The following is a 21,240-nucleotide window of genomic DNA, read 5'->3' on the forward strand; positions in this document are numbered from 1 at the left end:
GGCCCTTTTATTAGAGAATAAACCAACATATATACTAACTAAATGGTTTAGAGCTTTAACTACACACCTTTATTGATGCAGTGTGACATGACTAAGTGGGAACTAGCTCTGTTTTAGTTCTTTTTAAAAAATTTTGTCAATATTAATTGAGAGATATATTATGCTTTATAAAAACTACTGAAATATTGAGTAAATTAAGCGCAAATATCTGCTCCGTTACCGGGCTGAGTCAGTGGAAGACTGTTCTCAAGTTCTAGCAGGGAAGTTATTTTTAGGAAAAAGGGGAAAACTAAATCTGATATTTCCTATTATCACAGTAAGATACAGGCTCTTGAACGAGCCAGTGGGGTCTGTCTTTTGTTTGTGAAATCATGAAATCAGTTTTGTGGAGAGGGACTTGGATAAATGCATTTTATAAATACACTGTAAGTTCACTAGTACTTTAGAATTATTGAGAAGTTGGGGTTTTTTTTATTTTCTGATTATAACTTTTCTATGTTCTAGAGGGGGAAAAAAAAAAAAACCCACAACTTCTGTAACGGATTTCACATTTCACTTTAGACTCACTGGAGGAGCTTTCTGTATAACTTTTGAGTCTCATACTATCATCTGATCATTATCTGTCCTTTGAATATAAACTAAAAAAAATAGCAGTGAAGTCTTCAAAACTGAAGATAGTGTTTTCTCTCTGTAATGAAGACAAGAATTGATATTTGTATAAGACAAATTTGAAGTATCAACACTTGTTTTTTTTTTCTGTCTGGATAGGAGACTATCTGCGTTAAAAAAATGTTGCAGCAAAAATAAATACCGACCCTATAATATCAGGCTAAAATAGCAGTTAAGTAAGAAATCTGTTATTCATTGCTTCATTATTTGATGTCTAACTGCATACTGTTTGACATTTTTGGTTTGTTTTTTTTTTCCTTTGTACTGGACTGCATTTTCCAGCTTGGCAGTAAGCACTGTCTTCTCTCAGCACAAACGTTAAATCTCTCACCTGCGTGTCCTGTGCAGAGCTGCAGTTGAGAGATAAGGTTGGTCTTTCTCACAGCAATGAGCATTGGTATTCCAGGCTCTTCTTTCAAGGACATTTTGCTGTGATGAAGCGTCTCAAATGACAAGGAAAACATACAGGCATGTTAAATACCCTTGCTAGTCTGAAACAAGGGTAAATGGAAATGACGTAAAAATACATTTTGAAACTGTTAACAGGATAACTGTAAATCATATTTTTAGACAGGAGTATTACAGACCCATTCCAGCCTGCATCATCCATTATTTAATGTCCAGTAATGATAAGTACCTGTCCTGCCCAGCTCACTCTTAAACGGGCTGAGAGCCCTTGTGTTTTATTTTGAATGTGTGTTCCTGCATGCTTTTTATCCAAGGTCACACAGGTAGCTCTGTGAAGAGCTGAATCCTATCTCTAGCATCTTGCTCTTGTGTCAGCCTCTGAGTGCCTCCATCTTCCCAACGTGAACTGAGAAGGTGCCCAAGACCTCTGAGTTTCTTGCAGCTCTTGGAGCATTGACCAAGGTGTGGCAGTCTCATAGAATTCATGTATGACCTGGTTTTAATTCTGTTTTCAAGTACTGCAAGAGAAAATACGTGTAAGCCCTTCACCTGTTTTGCAGTCTTTGGTCATTCTGTAATTTTATGAAATTAAAGATGACATAATCTATTGATAAGAAATTTGCCTGGGATATATTTAACGTGTGCTCATTAACACTGCCATACATCTGCGTGAGAGGTAACTATCACTATTCCTGTCTTTTCATTGAAGAAATTGAGGCATGGTGGTAACATCATGTGGAGGATTCAGTTAAAAATCAATGCTTAATTTTAATGTCAGTTTATACATATGTACATGTGCACTGTTTAAGTTTGTTGTGGTTGCTGGAAATCTGGTTAGCTATCAGTGGATGTTAGAGAGCAATTCAGCGCACCCTAAACTACACATCCAGTAACTGGTAAGCAAAATCCAACTCATGTCTGTTGAATGTATTGAACAAGAAGCATCTAGTTGACTAAATACAGGTGCTGAGTGCGAATTTGCATATCCTAAAGAATCTCTGGGACCCTTTGGTTGATGGTTCAGATGAGAGGTTTTCTAGAACTCCTTTATCATTGGATACCCTAAGGTATCTCACATTGCATTAGTAATCCTTGCTGAATCATTGAAATTAGGTCCCAAATCTGTCACCTATGATGGTAAGATATATAAATATATATATACACCAGGAGATAGAGATCTATGTTTAGTGCTCTTAATTTAAAACTGAAACCTCTGCAAATTATCCATGATACTATGTAGATAGACTGCAAATAAAATTAGCTTTCACTGCAAGGTTGTGACCCTCTTCTGTTATCAGGGATTCATGTGCATATTATGTATTCTGTGGGTGGGCATCTGTGCACCAGCTGAATCAAGGACATTCTGAATTCTGAACTGCAGCATCTCCTTTTATCATAGAATTGTTGAGGTTAGAAAAGACCTTTAACATTGAGTCAAACTATAAATCCAGCACTTCCACAGCCCCCACTAATTGTAACATCTACATCTTTTAAATACGTCTGGGAATAAGGACTTCCACTTCACTGGGCAACCTCTTCCACTGCTTGACAATCCTTTTGGTAAAGAAGTTGTTCTAAATATTCAATCTACATCTTCCCTGGTGCAACCTGAGGCTGTTTATTCTTGTCCTGTAACTTGGGGGAAAAGACCGACCCTCAGCTTACCAGAGCCTCGTTTTAGGGAGCTGTAGTGAGTGATCATGTCTCCTCTCAGCCACCTGTTCTCTAAGATGAACAGTTTCTTCAGCTGCTCCTCATCAGACTTCTTGTTCTCCAGACCCTTCACCAGCTTTGTTGCCTGTCTCTGGCCATGCTCCAGTACCTCAGTGTCCTTCTTGCAGTGAGTGCCCCAAAACTGAACACAGCACTTGACGTGTGGCCTCATCAGTGCTGAGTACATGGAGACAATCACTTCCTGGTGCTGCTAACCACACTACTTTTAATACAAGCCAGGATGCCATTGGTCTTTGTTGCCACTTGGGCACACTGCTGGCTCATGTTCAGCTGCTATTGACCAACACCCCCAGGTCCTATTACTTTGCACAGCTTTCCACCTGCTCTTCTCTAAGCTTTATGAGAGAGCGCGTTCTGTAATCTGGAGCTGTAGCAGTTCTTATTCTGTGTGAATCTGGCACAGAGACCCATTTGTAACCATTTCCAGTAGACAGAAGACACATGCATCGATTTCCACCCACTCACACCTCCCTGCATATACCTGGAAGCTAAGGACTGTGAATGATACTGCCACGTTAAAATTAATTGAACAATTCTGATTCAGGGTTACAACTTGTATGTAGCTAAATGAGCCAACTAAATGATGTTGACTAAATGACATAGACACTGAAATATTCTCATGTTATTGTAGGTGGGTCTTTGAGTTGTTTGATACTGCCTTTACTAAAGGAAGGAGAATTCCTTCATAGTGTTTATGATTTGTTTTATTTTCTGACTTTTGGACCCTCTGATTCTGAGAGCTTTAAGTGTGACTAATGGAAAGTTGTTACCTCTGGAACAGCAAAATGTCACTTAAAATACAGAAAACTTACCTTTCCAAAAATCAACGCCAGCTAAGGCAGGGCTCAGTTAGAGAGTTTTGAAACTCTAGAGTTTTGCATGTGTGAGGAACTTACTGATTTAGGGTTATTCTAAGTTTAATTAAATTTCTGATTTCTTTTTTCCTCTGGACAAAATTCTGTGTGTTTAAAAATCTTCACACCACAGGAGTTACTATTTCTTAAGAGATTAATTTGAGTTCTCTTTTTTTGGTCACAATTGTTGACAGTTTAGAATTTGTAGAGACTTTGGCTTAGGGGTCAAACTTATCTGGGAAAAGTCAGTGGGTTTGTGTCTGTTGGCTAGTTCATTGTTCCTTATTATAAATCCAGTTAAATTTTCTCTCTATACTTTATTTGATGTATAATTAATCTATTTATTATCTTTGGGCGGCTCAAATATGCTCTAGGTGCCTTATTTTATATTTTTGCTTACACATGCAGAATCACAGAATCTTCCTTAGCCTCTGAAAATTCATGAAGTTTAGAGAATAATCTAGAACTTAGGAAGGGAGTAAGTTGTTGTAGATAGGCTTCTCCTGGCTTACACACTCATTTCAGCTGTTGATTTCATTCTTGGAGAAGTTTGCTAATTGACATAAATGGAATCTTAGACTTTTTCATCAAGAGTTAAATAATTATGCATGTCCTTTTTCCTTCTATGGCTGAGTTGAACCCTACTCAGTCTTCAGTACTCCACTGTCATTTTATGTCTTTATGAAAGACTTCTTTGAATAAGCTAACTTTGCTTCTAAAGAATATATCTGGTGGCCCTTCTTATCTTCTGCTGCAGACATGGGAACTGGAAGAACTGTCTTTTTTATGTGCTTTTTCCAGGACTGTCTCTTACGTTCCTAATTTTTGATGGGCTTTTGAAAGTATTTTATAATTCTGTTAAAAAACAGGATGGTATTTGTAAAAGTATGTTTCTAACAGGTACATAAGGGAGTTTGGTTTAAATACTTTTGACTTGTGTAGTAGGCTGAATGAGATCGATAAAGATGCATTTAATTAAAAGCTTTTGAGTTGAACACAATGTGAATCTATTTACAGTGTTCCATTCAAGCATCAAAGGGTCATTGATGTAGGCTTTCTTTTTATTGTTCTGGATTTGTACAGCACCTTCACATGATTTGCACCTGCAAACAAAGCTGCTACAGAAAGAAGCCCTTTATTCCTAGTAGTAATGCTTCAAACTTCATCCAGTGAGCAAAAAAATTTCAGTTGCTGCTGAATTTAGCTGGTATTTTTGGTTACAAAGTGAACGATATTACTGTGAAGTGCAGGTACAGCACAGCAAAGTTATCCTAAGACTAACTCAGTAGTAGGTTGCTTGCTAAAGGAGGGTTGAGATTTGGCACAAGTTGTTTTAATGGCTTAACAGTTGAGCTTGAAAGGTCTTAAATCTGTGGTGCTATTTATACGTATCAAGCTGAGACAGAGCTATAACTGTGGTAACGCTGTAGAAAACCAAAAACTTCACTCATAGGAGTAAAGGTTGTAGACTAGGGCTGCGTTATCCCAGGCACTGTACAAATCCAGAATGCAAGATTATCCCTGGCTGCAACGTGACTTAGCTCCTTTCTGATTTTAGAAACTTTTTGAAGGGCATTGCTGATTCAAAGATAAGACCTGATTGCCAAGTTTTTTTCTGCAAAAAGCTCACTAAAATACCTTAGAGAGCTACAGTGGTTTTTGAGGGGAAAAAAGGTAGTTTGTGCTTAGAAATAGGCAAGAAGAGATGAGAAATCATTGAATCATAGAACCATTTTGTTTGTAAATACTTTTACGATCATCAAGTCTAACCACTAACACTGCCAATCCCACCATTACCTCATGTCCCTCAGCACCTCAGCTACATGGCTTTGCAGTAGTTCCAGGGATGGGGAGTCCATCCCTACACTTGGAAGTAATCATGATCTCAGTAATAAAAGTTATTGTGATCTCAATAAGCTTTCCTTACTCAAATGATTTTGTTTTGAAAGGAGGTAAACAGTAGAAGTGCAAGAAGAATCATGAAGTGGAACAGGTCAGTTTGTATACCACATAACCAGTTTTCACAAGAAGATGAAGGTAATGGGCTATTGATAGGTGACAGTCCTAAAAAAAAAAAAGAAAAAAAAAAGATTATGGAACATCCAAGGTAGCCCTGGATTGTGGGATCTTTTCTTCTGTTGCTTCTATGAAACCACACTCAGGCCAAGCACATCACTGTCACTTTGGTTACCTTTCTTAGACCTTAGCGGTCAACACCATCTGATTCTTGATCTCTTCTTTTCTCAAATGTTTGTTACGGTCTTGTTGTCCTGTAGGTCTGTTGCTGATAAAACTTTCATTAGGCTCAGATATACGTGACTCGTCTTTGCTTTCAGTATTTCCTTCCAGCTCTTTGATATAACCACTTAGTAACTTCGTTGTTTTCTGATGTTTTTTCCATTGCTGATACTTAAATATATGAATAAAAATTCCTCTAGATATGCATTAAAATGTTAACTGCACATTCTTTCTAAAGTGTTTTTTTTCTGTGGTTTATGAAAAAACCCAACAGTGTTCAAGTGGCTAACATACAAAACAATTGATAAACCATGTTTATTCATTTGCTGCTGTCTATGAGTGCATTCATTTCTGTTATCAGTATAGTCTTGGTCTGTAAACTTTTATTGCTGGGTTGTAGTTGGTGAGTACTGCTGAGGGGGCCACTATAAATGCAAGTTAAAAAGTGGACAAATCATTTGATAGAATTTGGAAAAGAATATTCTAATAAGAGATCCCAGCTTTTCTGTGTAAGTATCTGACGTTGCTGCCAGCTTGCAGTAGTTAAATATTTTAATTCTGCCTGTTAAGCTGATTTACCCATAAATGTCATCTCTCGGCCCGCAACAATTAAAAGTAATTTATGGATCACGAGAATGGAAAGTTAGAGGAAAAACAATGCTCAGAGTCTGGGATAAAGATAAACTTTAGAAGCCCTTAATTTATAGATATTTTATTTCTATCATGAAAGAATAAACAGACCACAGAGTCAGCAAGTGCAAAATGTTTTGTCTTTGTTTCTTTCAGTTGAGTACATTTGTGAAAGAGCCCTAAAGACAGGTGGTATAAAAGTTGCCTAGTGTACAGCCCTAATTTCGAGGGAAATCTTCATGTTCTGTTTTTTGAAAGGGTATTGTTTTCCAAATCACACTGAGACATGCCTCTGATCTTTCTGAAGGTGAATCATAGTGCAACTTGTATGTTTAAATACTGGGACCAAATTAGCGGTATGCTCATCACTCCCGATGACAGGACTAGATGTTTTTAATCTCATGTGCAGGGCTGCATAGTGTGCTTTATTAAAAAAAGACCACTTAGAACTAGTGACAGCAGAATGCTGAGGGGTTCATTGTTTTGTTTTGATTTGTTTTGTTTAATCTTCAGTGCTCTGCTGTAGATTTTAAAGCATAATAAAGTAATCAACATAACCTTGAGCTTAGTGGCTTTAAATGCTGGGTTGATTTAGACGTTAGAGTGGAGCTTTCAGTGTCAGGCGATCTTTTTTGCCAACATAAACACTCAGCTGAAACAACAGCTATGACTCAGTTGCCAGTGAACGCTGCTTGAATTGATTTAGTCCGAGTTCAGATTTAGCACATAATCATGTTCAATTTGATCCACTGTGCTGCCTAGAGATAAAAGGGTTGAAAAAATAGATTTAGCTTATGTCAGTCTTTGTGGTGATGTCATTGCTGTGAGAGATGGAATAGCGCTGTTACTATGCTGTGCCTGCTCAGTTGGTGGGTGTACGAGGGGAAGGCAAGGAGCAACTCAGTTAAGTGCAAAGAGCTGATGTCGGAAGCTTGCAGTTATTGTCAGCATTGAAACAGAATTTTGGACTGTTGACTTGCAGTACAGAATTGAAGACTGATTTTTTTTTTTCCCCCCTTTCATTTTTTTCCAATCATTTTTTTACTCTGAGGTTTCCTAACTCTGTGTACAAAAAGGGGGGATGCCAGCCTGTAGCATGGACTGTGATGTCTCCACTCTGGTTGCCTGTGGGGTTGATGTGGAAATTTTTGCCAACCAAGAGGTTAAGGTATGCTCCTACAATTCTTTTGTTACAAATGCTTCTTAGAAAAGCCTTTGGGAGCAATAAGCACTTGTATGTAGCAGTTCAGAATAAGGAGGCAGATGAGATTCTGCTGAGGTAGTAAAAGGCACGCAGTTAAAAAATCTGTTAATTAGGGGAGAGAAATATGCCTGCTTTTTACTCTGTTTTGATAAGCTGAAAGAATAGGCTGGTGTTTACTCTTTAATGATATAAGAAAAGGGTTATGTAACTGACATCTGTGCATTTGCAGGTTTCATATTCATAACAAATCATTCATTGTTAATATTGCTGAAATACTTTTTAGATCAGCCTTGCTGGAATTGTTATTTATCGGTGTTGAGAATCTTCAGATGTTTTTGTGCAGTTGAACAGTGGCTGTTTCTTCATACATACAGGTATAATTTTTCTACAAGGGGTTAAAAGTTTGTAGCAAGTATTTCAGTGCATCTGCAATATAAAAGAATCCAAAAAGTTGTGCATTTTACGTATCATGTGAATACCTCAAAAACAATGCTTAAATGTAAGGCTCAGTATGCTGGGCTCATAGTCTCTTAATTAGACAACTGCTGTAGAAAAATCATTATGCGTAATTGCTTACTGTTGAAATCAATTATCTTTTTCATTTATTCTCATATTACTAAAAAAAAAAATCACTGCAAATTAAGTTTGTAAGAGGAATTTCAAGGATGCTTTTCACAGATCATCTGAAAGAGCTCACAGGCGCAATACAATGGTATTCAGCAGTTTATTTAAAGGACAAAGATATGGACAACATCAGTTTCTGATCCGATTGTTCTTAGTATTGAAAGAAAGGAACAGGGGAATAAGGATTTACAAAGCAGAGGTCAAATTTTGGTCCCCTGCTCTGTTTAATTCTCAGTCAAACACTGAAACCAATGGAAATATCTCGAAATAAACCCATTTTCATTTGCCAGAGGATATTATGATTTTTATTTCCTTATTACTTTGTTACCAGGTGATATCATGTATACTTTGCACAGATGCTTTTGTGTTGCCAGTAAGAGATTCTTCTTAAGAAGCTTTTTCTTAGCAGTTTAATACTGGATTTAGAAATGAAACAGTGAATAATTCAGAGGAATGTTTCACATGAGCAGTCTCCTCTGCATTGGGACATGTTTCCTGTAGTGTTTCGAAGTAGTAAAATGTCCATCTGCTTTTTTTTTTTCCCCTCTCTTCTTTTTTACTGAAGAACATAGGGTGTGGGGTTTTTTATATTTAGGAATTTTTAAATTTAGGAATATTTGCCTTGATGTGAGCTTTGTACCTGGAGTAACTGTCATTTTTGAGTGTCTGGTCCATGTTCAACATAGGACTGTGCCAGAAATTAAAGTTTTAGTGATCTTCGTGCGTCCTTAGTTGTATGACAGTAGCAATGAAAAACTCGAAATTTTGGCTTCTATAAGATCAGCAGAAAGCTTTCTGCTGACTTTGGTGAGACTGTAGCCTGATGTAAGCTGCTGCATCTGAAAAGCATGGCCAGGAACATAGGATGAAAGAGAACAAAAAGGTTACAGAAGCATTACGGGAACTGTTATGCCTATCATGTTACTTGAACTTTCTGCACTTTGTTTGCTTCGGTGTCAACTGCCCTTTTCCCCCCTTTTTTTTCTTTACTGATGTCTGAATTAAAATGTTGAGTGCAAAGACTTTGGTTACAGTTACAATGGAGACTGCACTGCAGACTGCACTGCAGCTTGGAAACGGTAAGCCTACTTTGAAGTTGTTTGGCTTAGATGCTGGAAACAGTCTGTCCTCAGTAACCCACAAGCTCACTGCAGACTGATTTTCACACAGTTGTCAAGAAACTGTGCGGCGGGAGCCTCCATGCAGTGGTGCCGCAGCTGGGCTGCTGCCAGGGCTCCGGCCTCACTGCTGAGCACTGATCCCCAGCCCTTGCGTGCAGCACGCTGCAGCCTAGGCAGCCTCTTAGAGGAAAGTTTCAACACTGCTGATACATTAAAGGTAGAGAGATCTACTACTCTTTGCTCAGACCTAGGAGAATTGCAGGGGGAGGAGGAAGGGGAAAAAAAGTTGTTTTGTTTGCAAAAGCAGTTCACATGTCCCAACACAGGCAAGTGCAGAGTCCCGCACCTTTGAAAGAACAGCCCCCTGCACCAGGACAGGCTGAGGGTGACCTGCTGGAGAGCAGCTCTCTGGAGAGGGACCTGGAAATGCTGGTGGGCAGCAAAGTAAACATGTCCCAGCAATGTGACCTTGTGGCTAAGAAGACAAATGGCATCCTGGGGGGCATCAAAAAGAGTGTGGCCAGCAGGTCGAGGGAGGTTCTGCTCCTCCTCTCCTCTGCCCTGTTAAAGCCACATCTGGAGTCCTGTGTCCAGTTCCGGGCTCCCCAGTGCAAGAAAAACAGGGAACTGCTGGAGAGTCCAGCACAGTGCCACCAAGATCATTAGGGAACTGGAACATGTCTGAGGAGGAAAGACTGTGAGAACCTGGGCTGTTTAGCCTGGAAAAGAGAAGGCTGAGAGGGGATTCTATCAACACTTAAAAATACTTAAAGAACAGGTGTCAAGATAATGGGCCCAGTCTTTTTTATGGTAGTGCCCAGTGACAAAGCAAGGGGTAATGAGCATAAGCTGGAACACAGTAAGTTCCACTTGAGCATGAGGAGAAACTTGTGTGGTGCTGAGGTGAGGGAGCCCTAGCCCAGGCTGCCCAGGGAGGGTGTGGATTTGCCTTCTCGAGAGGTTTCCAAACCTGCCAGGACACGTTCCTGTGCCTCCTGATCAAGGGGAAACTTGCTTTAGCAGGGGGTTGGACTGGATGGTTGCTAGAGGTGCTGTCCAACCTGTACCATTCTGTGATTTTTGTATGTCATTTATGTCAAGGTGAGGGTCTTTTGTTGACAGTATTGTCACTGTCTTGATGTTCTCATCATCCTATGAAAGTCTCCCTTCATGTTATTAAAGTCAACCTGATGATGGGAACATCAAGATTTAAGGTTCAAAAAGAAGGAGTCTATTTCTGAGAAGAGATGAGTGTGGAAGTTGAAGTAAAAGAGAAAAGTAAGCACAGAAATGCTGCTTTCTCCCCGCTCTGCTGTTCTCCTGCATGCACTCTTCCACCCAGCTTGAGCCCTTCTGCACAAAAAAACTGGAAGGCACAAGTGGTATTGAAGCCTGAAGTCTAGGCCATTATCCTTTCAGTTTTTGTCTGCTATAGTACTCTTCACATAGGGCAAAGTTGTTTTTTGTAGGGAACCTTCTAGCTGAATGAAAGTAATGTTCCTTCTGTGGTAGAACAGATATATTAAAGATTTCACGATATGTGTGGTGCTTGATGAGATTTGTTAAAACAAGCTATTAGTCCTGTAGAAGTAAGTAGTTCTCCAATGTCAGCAAGGATTGTGGTTTAGATTTTAAGATATGCTTGCAGCATAGCTTACTTTATTGTGATTTAGGGTGAGAACTGAAGAGTGGCTTTGGAGAAGGATGTTGTCTGTGCTGACCCATCATTGTCCTACTTGCAGCACGTGGGTTGAATGCACCTGGGAGACTGAGAAGGGGGGTGGACAGGAGTTGCCCTGTTTGCCAGGCCTGCAGTGAAAGAACTTGGTATGTATTTGGGACGTAGAGCAGGAGCTCTCACAGCAGACAGCAATGGTGACTCCTAAAGTTATCAGTCCTCCAGAGCAATGGCCCTTCAGTGCTGGGATGTTACTATGGAGAGGCCAAGGCTGCTACGGGGCACAGGGCTTGGACTGGGGTGAGCTGCTTAGCTTGTTGCGGCTCTTCCACCTATAGAAGTGACCTTATTCTGTAGGCATTATACTCTTAGCATCTTGCAGATAGGCTTGGAAGTACTTGTGTTTTTTCCATTTGGCCTCTGGAACAGGAAAATGATTACTTACTGCTGAAGACAAAGCTTTTTTAGTTTCAACGTTTGGGGTGGCTCATCCTTTCAACAACCAGAGGCTTGTATGGGTGCCCTGAAACTGGCAGTGGGACAGCACTGACACTGTTGTTTGACCATTCATGAGCCTATCCAACAGGCCTTTTGATTTTGATCAGCTGCTGCCTTGAATTGTCTTTTATATTAAAAAAAAACTGGGTCAGGCTAATCAAGATGCTGCTAACTGTACAGTGCTTGTATGTTGGGAATTGGAAAACTTTGAGAAGATAAACATAGAAGTCACAAAGTGCAGTTCTACTTTGAAGTTCACCTGGATAATTAAAATTCTTCTTCCGGTGCCTCTAGATGGTAATTTTGTGTAATGATATTTGTTACATAAGCAATGGCTTAATGAATACATTGTTTATTTCTAACAGAGGAATTCCAGACATCACTGAAACACTGGAAGAGAATTTCATCTCATACTTCTTACTCTAAGCAGGATATTATCTTATTATTAATAATTCTTTATATTGTCTCTTCAGTTACATTCACACACACAATTCTTGTAGGCAGCAAGGTGTGATTGGGACCACAAGGTATTAATATAGCAGAGAAGAAATACCAATGATCTTAATTACCTTAATGCATGGGGGGGGAAAAATGGATGTGAACCAGTCAGCAAACTGTGGAAATAGCTTCACTGTTTTGACCATGTTACTTTGTGAGATTAATCCCCACTGGAGCAGGATCTCTGGCAATCTGAAAACTCCTCATTATTCAGTCCAAATGCTCCAGTGAACACACTGCTAATACTAGTTGATTGGGATGGATGGTTTGGAGATCAGGCATTGCCCTGCAGTTGCCTTTGAGAGGTTTGGCAATCTAACATCATGTCTAAACTTCTGGTGTCTAGAGAGTGAAAGCATACTGGATTCTTGTTTTTGCTCTCTGCTTCAGTCCTCTGTAAAAGCAGTTCATGCATAGATATGTTCTGAAGTTAAAAGTTTAGAGTCAAGCAAAGAAAGCTGTAGAAAAAAGAGGACTACTGCTGCTCCTTTGGATACTAACAGCTGCCTGGTGACAGGAATTATGACTTGTTTGGGAGAGTTTCAGGAATTCTTTTTTTCCAGTTCTTCTCCTTAGCTGTGTGAGCTTGATTTGTGGGAAGAGACTGTTGCATAGGTATAAGAGTCCACAGAACAGGGATATAAAGAGGAAACCAAACAACAGCATGACTGCCTAAAATATCCTGTTGACTTGAAATGAATCTAACTTCTTCTGCTAGTATTTTTTGTACCTGCTAGTGCTTTCTGTTTGAAAATAATGTTGCATCTGTGAAATCTTCAAGATCCAGTAGTTCTCCTTGAGAAATAGATACACATGTCTTTTGATCTGTGCTTACCTTCTGCCTTCATCTATTGCAAGTAAGAAAGAAGAAGATTGAAAACACTTAACTTTCTTGCTCATTTACTCTATCTGTATTAACACTTTAAACATAGGGCTGTTTGGTTTGGAGAGCAAAGTGCAACCTCTTCTACAGTGTTCAAAAAGCTGTGATATTAATATAACAGATAAGGTAGATTGAAGGATAAAAGATGTCACCTTTCTTTTAAGAGGTTTGTAATTTATCTGTTTTTTAATGTTTTAATGTTTTTTTAATATTGTAAATACAAATTGCAAAAGCAGTGGAAATATTCAGTACCTAAATAAGCACGTATATGTCCAGAGACACTTTCCACTTCTAATGTAACGGAAGCCCTGTTCTCTCTGTTCTTCAAAACTTCCCAGAAGCTGTAGTGCTGCTTCCAACACATTGACCCCGCTGCAAGGCTTCAGTGTCAGCGCTTAGAGACTCTTCCAGCAAACTTGGGGCTTTTGAACCCAGTGCTGCTGCGTGCTAAGGCGCTACCTGTAACCTGTGTCAGAAATAGCTGAGGCATTGCCTTTGTCCTAACATCCCTTCTGTGAGGGCAATTGAACACTTTAAGAAGTATGCAAAGAAGGAGTGAGACAACATAAGGCTTCTAAGGGCTATGATGTGTGCTTCAAGCTTATCTTCCATTATTTGTATTTGCTTTTTTCTCGATTCAGAGGGAATGCTGCTGCTTCACTGGAGGTCGTCAGCCCCTGCAGGTGCTTATGCATCTCTGAATATGGAATGCTTTCTGTGTCTCATTCTTCACCCTTTTAACAGTGAGCAGCAGAACAAGTCAGAGGCTTCTTTTTGTATTAATTTTGATCCTCTTTTCTGTTGGAAGTCACAAGAAGGTATTTCCTTTTCGTAGGGATAATCAGACAATGAGAAATTTCTGGTCAAGTGAAAATAAGTAACAGCTAGAATGTGTTGCTAGAAGGGGCAGCATTAATCCAAGGCAGTTAATAAGGTGAGGTGGACCTTGCAATTATACTGATAAGTAGCCAAGCCTGTGTAAGGAGCAATGGAGAGATGATTATTTTCTTCAAAAGATTTGAAGGATTAATCACTACAGCTACAGACTGAGGTACTTTTAATACAGATGCAAGTACAATACTGATTTCTTAGTAGAACTTTACTTTGGTTAGAATTCTCAGAACCACCTAGAGAGACAAAGTACTCAAATACTTTCTGCTTTTCTCAAGGAATTTTTTCAAGGTCACATTAATTTTAGGCCTAGAGTGATCTAGTCTTCTCTGAAGGTACTGTATGTGTGTAGTTTTGTCTCAGGTTTTACTGATACTGTTTGCTGCTTCTTAGAATTATCTAAGCTTTGATATTGAGCAGAGTTGCACGTTTTAAGACAGAGGTCTACATCAACCTTTTGTATATCTCTTTAATAAATTCTTTTGCATGTAGACTAATGGATATACTTCATGGTTGGACAATTCCTTTAATGTTTTCTAGGGGTGATTCTACCAAAGGCATTAAATCTAGTTTTGCTTGTTCATGTGTTAAACAGCATATTTGCTTTTGAAGATACTGTCTAATCATATGCTAGAATGCAAACATCCATGACAGTGTAATCTCAAGAGTGAATTCTTCCTTGAGGAAGAGACGCTGACAAGAAGTGTACCAAAGTTTATCAAACACTTGGCTAACACATATGCTACCCAGGTTCAGATGCTGTCCAACTGCTCAGTTGCTGCAGGATTTTGTGTTTTCTATACACATATTTATAGTGGTGCCAGGACTGTGTACATGGGCTTTTCCTGAAAGTTTTCTTTCTTAATAATGATTGTCAATAAGCACCTTCTCCTTCTAAATGCCAACAGAACTACAGTTTCCCCCATGGGAGACTTCTGAGACTATCCTGTTCAACCCTTCTATGGGTAACTATTTTATTGACTCCCATGTGTTTAGTCTTCACTCTTTTTTTGGCGCAGGTCATACAGCTAAGCCTCAATCGCTGCTAGCTTGAGGCATGAGTAGTGCTTAGCTGTCCTCTGCATTAATTGCAGTGTAGGATATTATACGTTTCTTTTTTTCTGGCCAAATAATAAACGTCTTCCCTTTTAATTCTCATTGACATTCTGTATAAAATGTACATGCAGCCAACAAGTTTGGCTCCAGCCTGTGTTTCCATCTAGAATTCAGACTGATTTCTGCTTTGTTCATGTTAATTCCTGAAAGCATGGGTCACTTTCTCACATCATCAGTGTTCTTTACATCAGTGATGCTTTTAACTGCCCTCATTTGGAATTTCAGTTAGTGCTAATCAAGGAGAAGCTTTTGGGTGTAGCAGCTCTGATGGAGTAAGCAGCCTTACTGCCCTTGCAGGATCTCTGCACAGGAAACGCTGCAATAGAACACCAGCTGGATGGGTTCACACAGAGCTGGCAGTATGTCTGTTCTGTACCACTAAAATTGGTAGAAAACTTAAAAGTGATGTAGAGTTCCAAGTACTTTCATTGGCAGATGGAGAACTAAGGAACCAGGAAATCAGTTTCTGGATTGGATTGGAATGTGTCAGATCTGGTGTAATTAATAATCCTAGTTTCTAAGAATTAGGTTCTGTAGCTGTTAAATCTCAAAGGCTGTTTGAGCTCTAGATGGTTTCCACAGAGCAAAGAGCTTTGCTTAGTTACTGACTATTTTTTGTTTGTTTTTTTTTTTTTAAATTAGGCCAAATTTGTGACCTTTCAGAACCTGCCTGAGATTCTGTCAGCATCTGAACAGAGAGATGGACTTTATCTTGCAGGATGGCTTCATAGTTAGCAGGAGAAATATACTACAGCATGGAAGAGGCTCCAGCTTTGCAGCACGAGATAGTCCTAACTGTTGAAATAATAGTCACTGAGCTGAAGAACACAATAACCCATTGTGCTCAGAGTAGTATCAGCAGGCAACTGTACACTGTAATTTCTTCACCTCAGTTTGTCACTTGCAGAAGTACCTGTCTGTTTCACATATCCACTGAGTAATCTTGGTACGTTGGCCGTAAAAGGTTGAGGCATTCAGGCAGATGAATCATACCACATGAGTTCTGCCGGGTTATACCTGTGTCATGGCCAGAGAAGCAGTAACCTTGATAAAATCTCATTTATTCTTTTATTTGTGTAGGTCAGATGTGCTGGTGTATATATAGGTAGATGAACAAATCATGGTAAAAGAACTGCAAATCCTCTCAAGAAATGAAATTGCATTTATGGAGGAGATAAGATTATTTCACTTGCTGTATAAGTCTTACTCCAAGTTTGCCAGCCTCAAGTTTCGTCAACCTTTGCTGTGTATTCTTTTACCTGATGACAAGGTTAATTCAGTTTTTCTTACCTTTCTGTGTTTCTCAGAGAAAACCAATAACTAAACCAAGAAGAATACACATTGTTGCGTTGTCTAAATACTTAGAACTATACTGGGATTTTTTTTAGTCACCAGTGCTCTGTAGCTGTTATTTTAGCTGGTTTTTCGGAGAGTTTTTGTTTTGGATTTGTTTGGGGTTTTTTTTGGGGGGGACGGATGAGGCAGTTGGTTTTGTTTGGGAAATTTTTATTTTATTTGCTAGTACTGATTAAAAAAACCCCAACCACTCCAAAACCAACTCAACAGCAGAAATAGTCTACCTCAAAGAGGAACATTTATTTAGGAGAAGCAAGTATCTTTAAGGAGCAGGTCATAGGAGGAAGTCCTCTGGTTTAATGTCAGGGTTATTAACAAAGACGACTGAAATGAGGAAGGGGGCATGGGTTTTCAGAGGACTGAAGTCGGTGCGATGATAGGACACTTGGTTTTTTTGGTTTTTTTTTTTTTTACCCAGTGCCTCTGTGGTACAAGAATGGAGAAAACTCCTGTGGAGGCTGGGGCAGGAAGGTAGGATGTAGCAGGCCTTCTGATTAAGTGGATGACAGCAACAGAGAAATCAGGATGGAGGGAGTATTGGTGAAAACAAGATTAATCAATGGAAGACCAAAGTGAGAACAGACATCTTTGACTTCTCATGGTGTGATGAAATGATTTAAGGATTTTGAGAGCAAAAGCTGACACAAGATTCTGGAAAAACATGGCAATGGTCAGAAAAAGGACTTTGTGACAAAACTTTCACCAGGCAGTTGTTAGCACCACTGAAACCTTAGATAGATTAGTCTTGACAGCTCTCTGTTTCCTGAAAGCATCTTCCAGTCTTCCATTCTAGATAAAAAAGTCCATTTGTGAACTCTTACTCTGGGCTGCTGCCGCTCTCCTTTCAACTCCCTCCTCAAAACCTTTTCTTGTTAAGTGTCTTATAAGGCATTAAAAGATTGAATGTGACTTGACTAAGATACATATGACTGCATGGGATGGAAAATATTTTGTAAACCCTACCAAAATAAACCCCCCTATTCTCTTTAATGTATCTTTTTTCCTAACTTCCCAGACTTCCTTTTTGCTTCATCCTTGTGGAATGCAAGAGGAATTTTCCAATGTGGTAGATGATACTAGAAATAAATCATAATTTCTAAAATATTGAAAGTATCCCAACAGTAAGTGATGCTGTAAGACATGACATATCAAATTATAATAATGTTTCTCTCAGCAAGTTGCTGTAGATAATTTGTATTTGACTTTCAATTTTGATCTTAACAATTAAGTAAGAAATTAACAATGACGGGTACTCTTGGAGAAAGCTGTTGAAATCAAAAAAGTCTGAGGTCAGGTGAACAAGGAAAATTATTGGTTTGTTGGGTTTTTTTATTAAAAAAATATCATTTCCAGCAACCTTATGGAGCTGGTAAGTATTGTCTCCTAAGGAGATAATGTGAGAGACCAAGAAGTGTATGAGAATTGACAGTTAAGGAGGCACTTTTGGATGCATAATGGAGATTTTCTGGCCTTATGCAAAGGGCAGATGGGACCTACTTTAAGAGACTCTTATAGCTTGGTCAGATACTCTTTTGGCACTACAGCATTTTAAAGATTTGTGTATAAAGTGAAAACCAAGTGTGCAAAATCACAAAACAAATTTCAATTAGCAGAGGATTTAAATGACAACAGAAAAAAATCTTGTGATGCATAGAAAAAAGGAAAGAAGAGAGTAAGAGGAAAACAATTTGCAAATCCATTAACAGCAAGGTTCACACATAGCAAACAATGTGGGGAGGGTTATGATACGACTGATTTCATGTATGTTATATAAAGTGCTTGACAGATAATCAGCTAAATTAATAGGAAAAAAAATAAAACAAACCCAACCCTGGAAGTGACCAGAGCAGGGGAAAACTGCTAGAAATACAGAGGTAGGGCAGTTCTTCAAGCGTAGAGGACCGGATTAAAGCTATCAAAGAATGTTTTAGGATGTGGTTGAAGTAATACTTCTACTATTTGAAGTTACCTTTGAGAATTCATAGGTTACAGAGATGCTGGTAAGCATGGGAGATGGGAGTAACATTTGTGTTTAAAAGAAAGAGGGGCAGAAAGGCCTGAATAATTCCAGATCTTTTTATCTAACTTGAATTTTTGAAATACGTTTGGAATAATTAGGCCTGGATTGTCTAGAGCAAATCATGTCAGAACAATGTCTTCCTTGTTTGTCAGAGCAAATGGATAAGGGGAACAAAGGAGACATGGAAGTTAGATATTTTGATTAAAGCTTTCATGCTGTTTAAGTCATCTTCAGAAGTAATCTACAGTCTAAATATAATTTCCATAAGGTGGGTGCACAGTTGTTTGAAAAATTTCTAAATGAGGAATGGTTCATCCTCAAATGATGAAGACATTTAAGTAGATTAACGCACAGGTTTCTTCCTGAAACTGGGTTGAGATTAATGACACTAGTCAACAGAGGAAAAAGTGTAAAAAAAACAAAAGTAGATGACACGGTGCTGATGGGGCAGGGTCAAAATTTTGACCAAACTTAAATTAAACAGCAGAATGAAATTCATTGCAAAGGAGTACATCTGAAAAGAAATGAAAAACACAGCTATATGAAGAAATTTTTGTGTCCAAACAGTTGTATGATGCAAATCTCCTGTTCTAGTGAATTGCAGTAATGGTCAGCAGTATCAAAACAAATGTACAATCATAGAATGGTTTGGGTTGGAAGGGACCTTCCAATATCATCTAGTTCCAGTCCTCCTATCCCCCTGTTGTGGGCAGGGACACCTTCCATTAGACCAGGTTGCATAAAGACCCATGCAACCTGACCTTGAACATTTCCAGGGATGGGGCAGCCACAGCCTCTCTGAACAATCAGTGCTAGGGCCTCACCACTCGTTAAAAAATTTCTTCCTTGCCTCTTATCTAGATCACCCCTCTTTTAGTTTAAAAACATTGTCCTTTGTCATGTTGCTACAGGCCCTGCTAAAAAGTCCATCTCCATCTTTCAACCTATCTCCATAGCAGAGGTGCTCCAGCCTTATGATCATTTTTGGCCTCCTCTGGACTTGCTCCAACAGCTCCAGGTCCTTATGCTGGTGCCCCAGAACTGGAGGGAGCACTGCAGTGGGTGTCTCACCAGAGAGGAGCAGAGAGGCAGAATCCCCTCCCTTGACCTACTGCCCACACTTATTTAGATGCACCCCAGGATGGGATTCCCTGCATGTAATTTCTGGATGTTCAGAGGCAAATGCATACTGCTTATTTTCTCTCTGGTACATTTTTCTGGGCTACCATGGCTAATTTTCAATGTTCTCTACAGCAAATGCAGACAACCGGAGAGAAGGTAGCAGACCTGCAAGAACTTTAGAAGCTTAGAAGAGAGGTCAGGATGACAGCCTGTGATTCTGTGAGAATACCCTTTCAGTGTTTACACTCTGCTGTTAGAGTTAGTTTTTGAAGAAGTGGGTTGGTGGGGGTGGTATATTCTGCTCAGAGCCTGCATTTGTATAATAAAAATCTAATCCCAGTTGGTGCTTGGGTAGTGGTTTGCAAGAGGTGGATACTTTTATGTATCTATTGTTGAGCCGACTGAAAGCCCTCTAGCTATGGATATTGCTGTGGTATTCCCAAGCACGTTAATTCTGTGGAGTGGCAGTTTGTTAGTTTTGGTTCTATGTTCATGTGGCCACTGGCCAATTTTTGTAGTCTTGCTATTGGAGGTTTGTCTCTCGAGCAATTTTGTCTCTCCTTCATTTGTCTATTCAGGCTCGTTAGACTTTTTGGGTGCACATATTTTTTTGTCTTAAAATGAGATTCTACGTTGCCATCTTGTTTGCAGATCCTGGGAATAAAACTACCGAAGTGTGAAAGGTCATACCTTTATCTTCAGAAACAGCTGATTATGTTACAGGAATTCCAGGACTTGCACAACCAGACAGTTTTCTGCAGGCAACTGCTAGTCCTTGAACCATAATCTCAGAATCATTGAACTAAAAAAATTCTTATTAATGACGACAGCCGGGAGCAAAGCCAAATGCTGGGCCATAACAAGTATGCTGCTTATGTTAGACAGAAGTAATTTATTGGCATACTTAAAGCTTTAGAGGTTTGGGAAGCTGATGCATTTTTGTCTGAATTTTTAAAATAAATGAATAAAGAGTAAAGATGTTTAGATATCTATTTCTAGGTTTTGGAGCAGATACTAAGACTGAAGATGTTAAAAAACTACTGATTTAAGCTACCTGTCCACAATTTTAACTCCCAAAGTAGTGATGTTTCTTGGGGTGGGGAGAGAGCTTGGTGTCACCAAATATTGCTAAAAATCACATTTGTTTTACATATAATAGCATTCTCAAAATAGGACGTTGCTCAATGCATCCCACATCCTAGAAAACAAAGCAGATTATTTTATAAAGTCAGTGGCTTGGTGTTTGCTAAAATTTCTGCTTCAGCTTTAATTATATTATAGTTTTATAGTTTATATGGTTTTGTAGTGAAGCACAAGCAGGGCAAATGAATATTAAGAGTTTTATCAATAAAAGGTCTTGGATAAGGAGAAATTACTTTGGGAATAAGTAATTGGTATAAGCATGGTAAAATGATAATTAAAAAGAGTGTGCGCTGGTGTAAAATGAAATGTGTGGCTGATTATATATTGACCTAATCTATTTTGAGACCACTCATCTGTAGAAAGGTACCCTTGCTTTTAACCTCTTTTGATTTATTATCTCCTAGATGTTTTCCATCAAATTCAAGGTTTCTGTATAGGAAGACCAAATCTCTTGTGTTTCTGATTTGAGTACCCCTTACTGAGAATTTGTGGGCTCTCCTGAGGGATTGGTAGGATGAACTTGTTCCACTGTAGTTTGGTAGTAGGTAATTTG

At 39.0% G+C, this 21,240-nt stretch overlaps 1 protein-coding gene across 4 annotated transcripts in view; it reads left to right on the top strand.

Moving 5' to 3' along the window:
- Positions 1–21,240, top strand: part of RCAN2 (regulator of calcineurin 2) — an 88,472-nt gene that overhangs the window by 39,868 nt on the left and 27,364 nt on the right. The window contains exon 1 of one of the 4 annotated variants that reach the window (XM_061990095.1): positions 7,615–7,701. The exons of the other annotated variants lie outside the window; for them this stretch is intronic. Within the exon in view, the coding sequence (XP_061846079.1) occupies positions 7,615–7,701 (87 nt within the window). Of the gene's footprint in view, positions 1–7,614; positions 7,702–21,240 lie in introns of those variants that run through there. 4 annotated transcript variants of the gene reach the window in all.

Source organism: Colius striatus, chromosome 2 (genome assembly GCF_028858725.1).
Source record: "Colius striatus isolate bColStr4 chromosome 2, bColStr4.1.hap1, whole genome shotgun sequence".
NCBI classification, from domain to species: domain Eukaryota; kingdom Metazoa; phylum Chordata; class Aves; order Coliiformes; family Coliidae; genus Colius; species Colius striatus.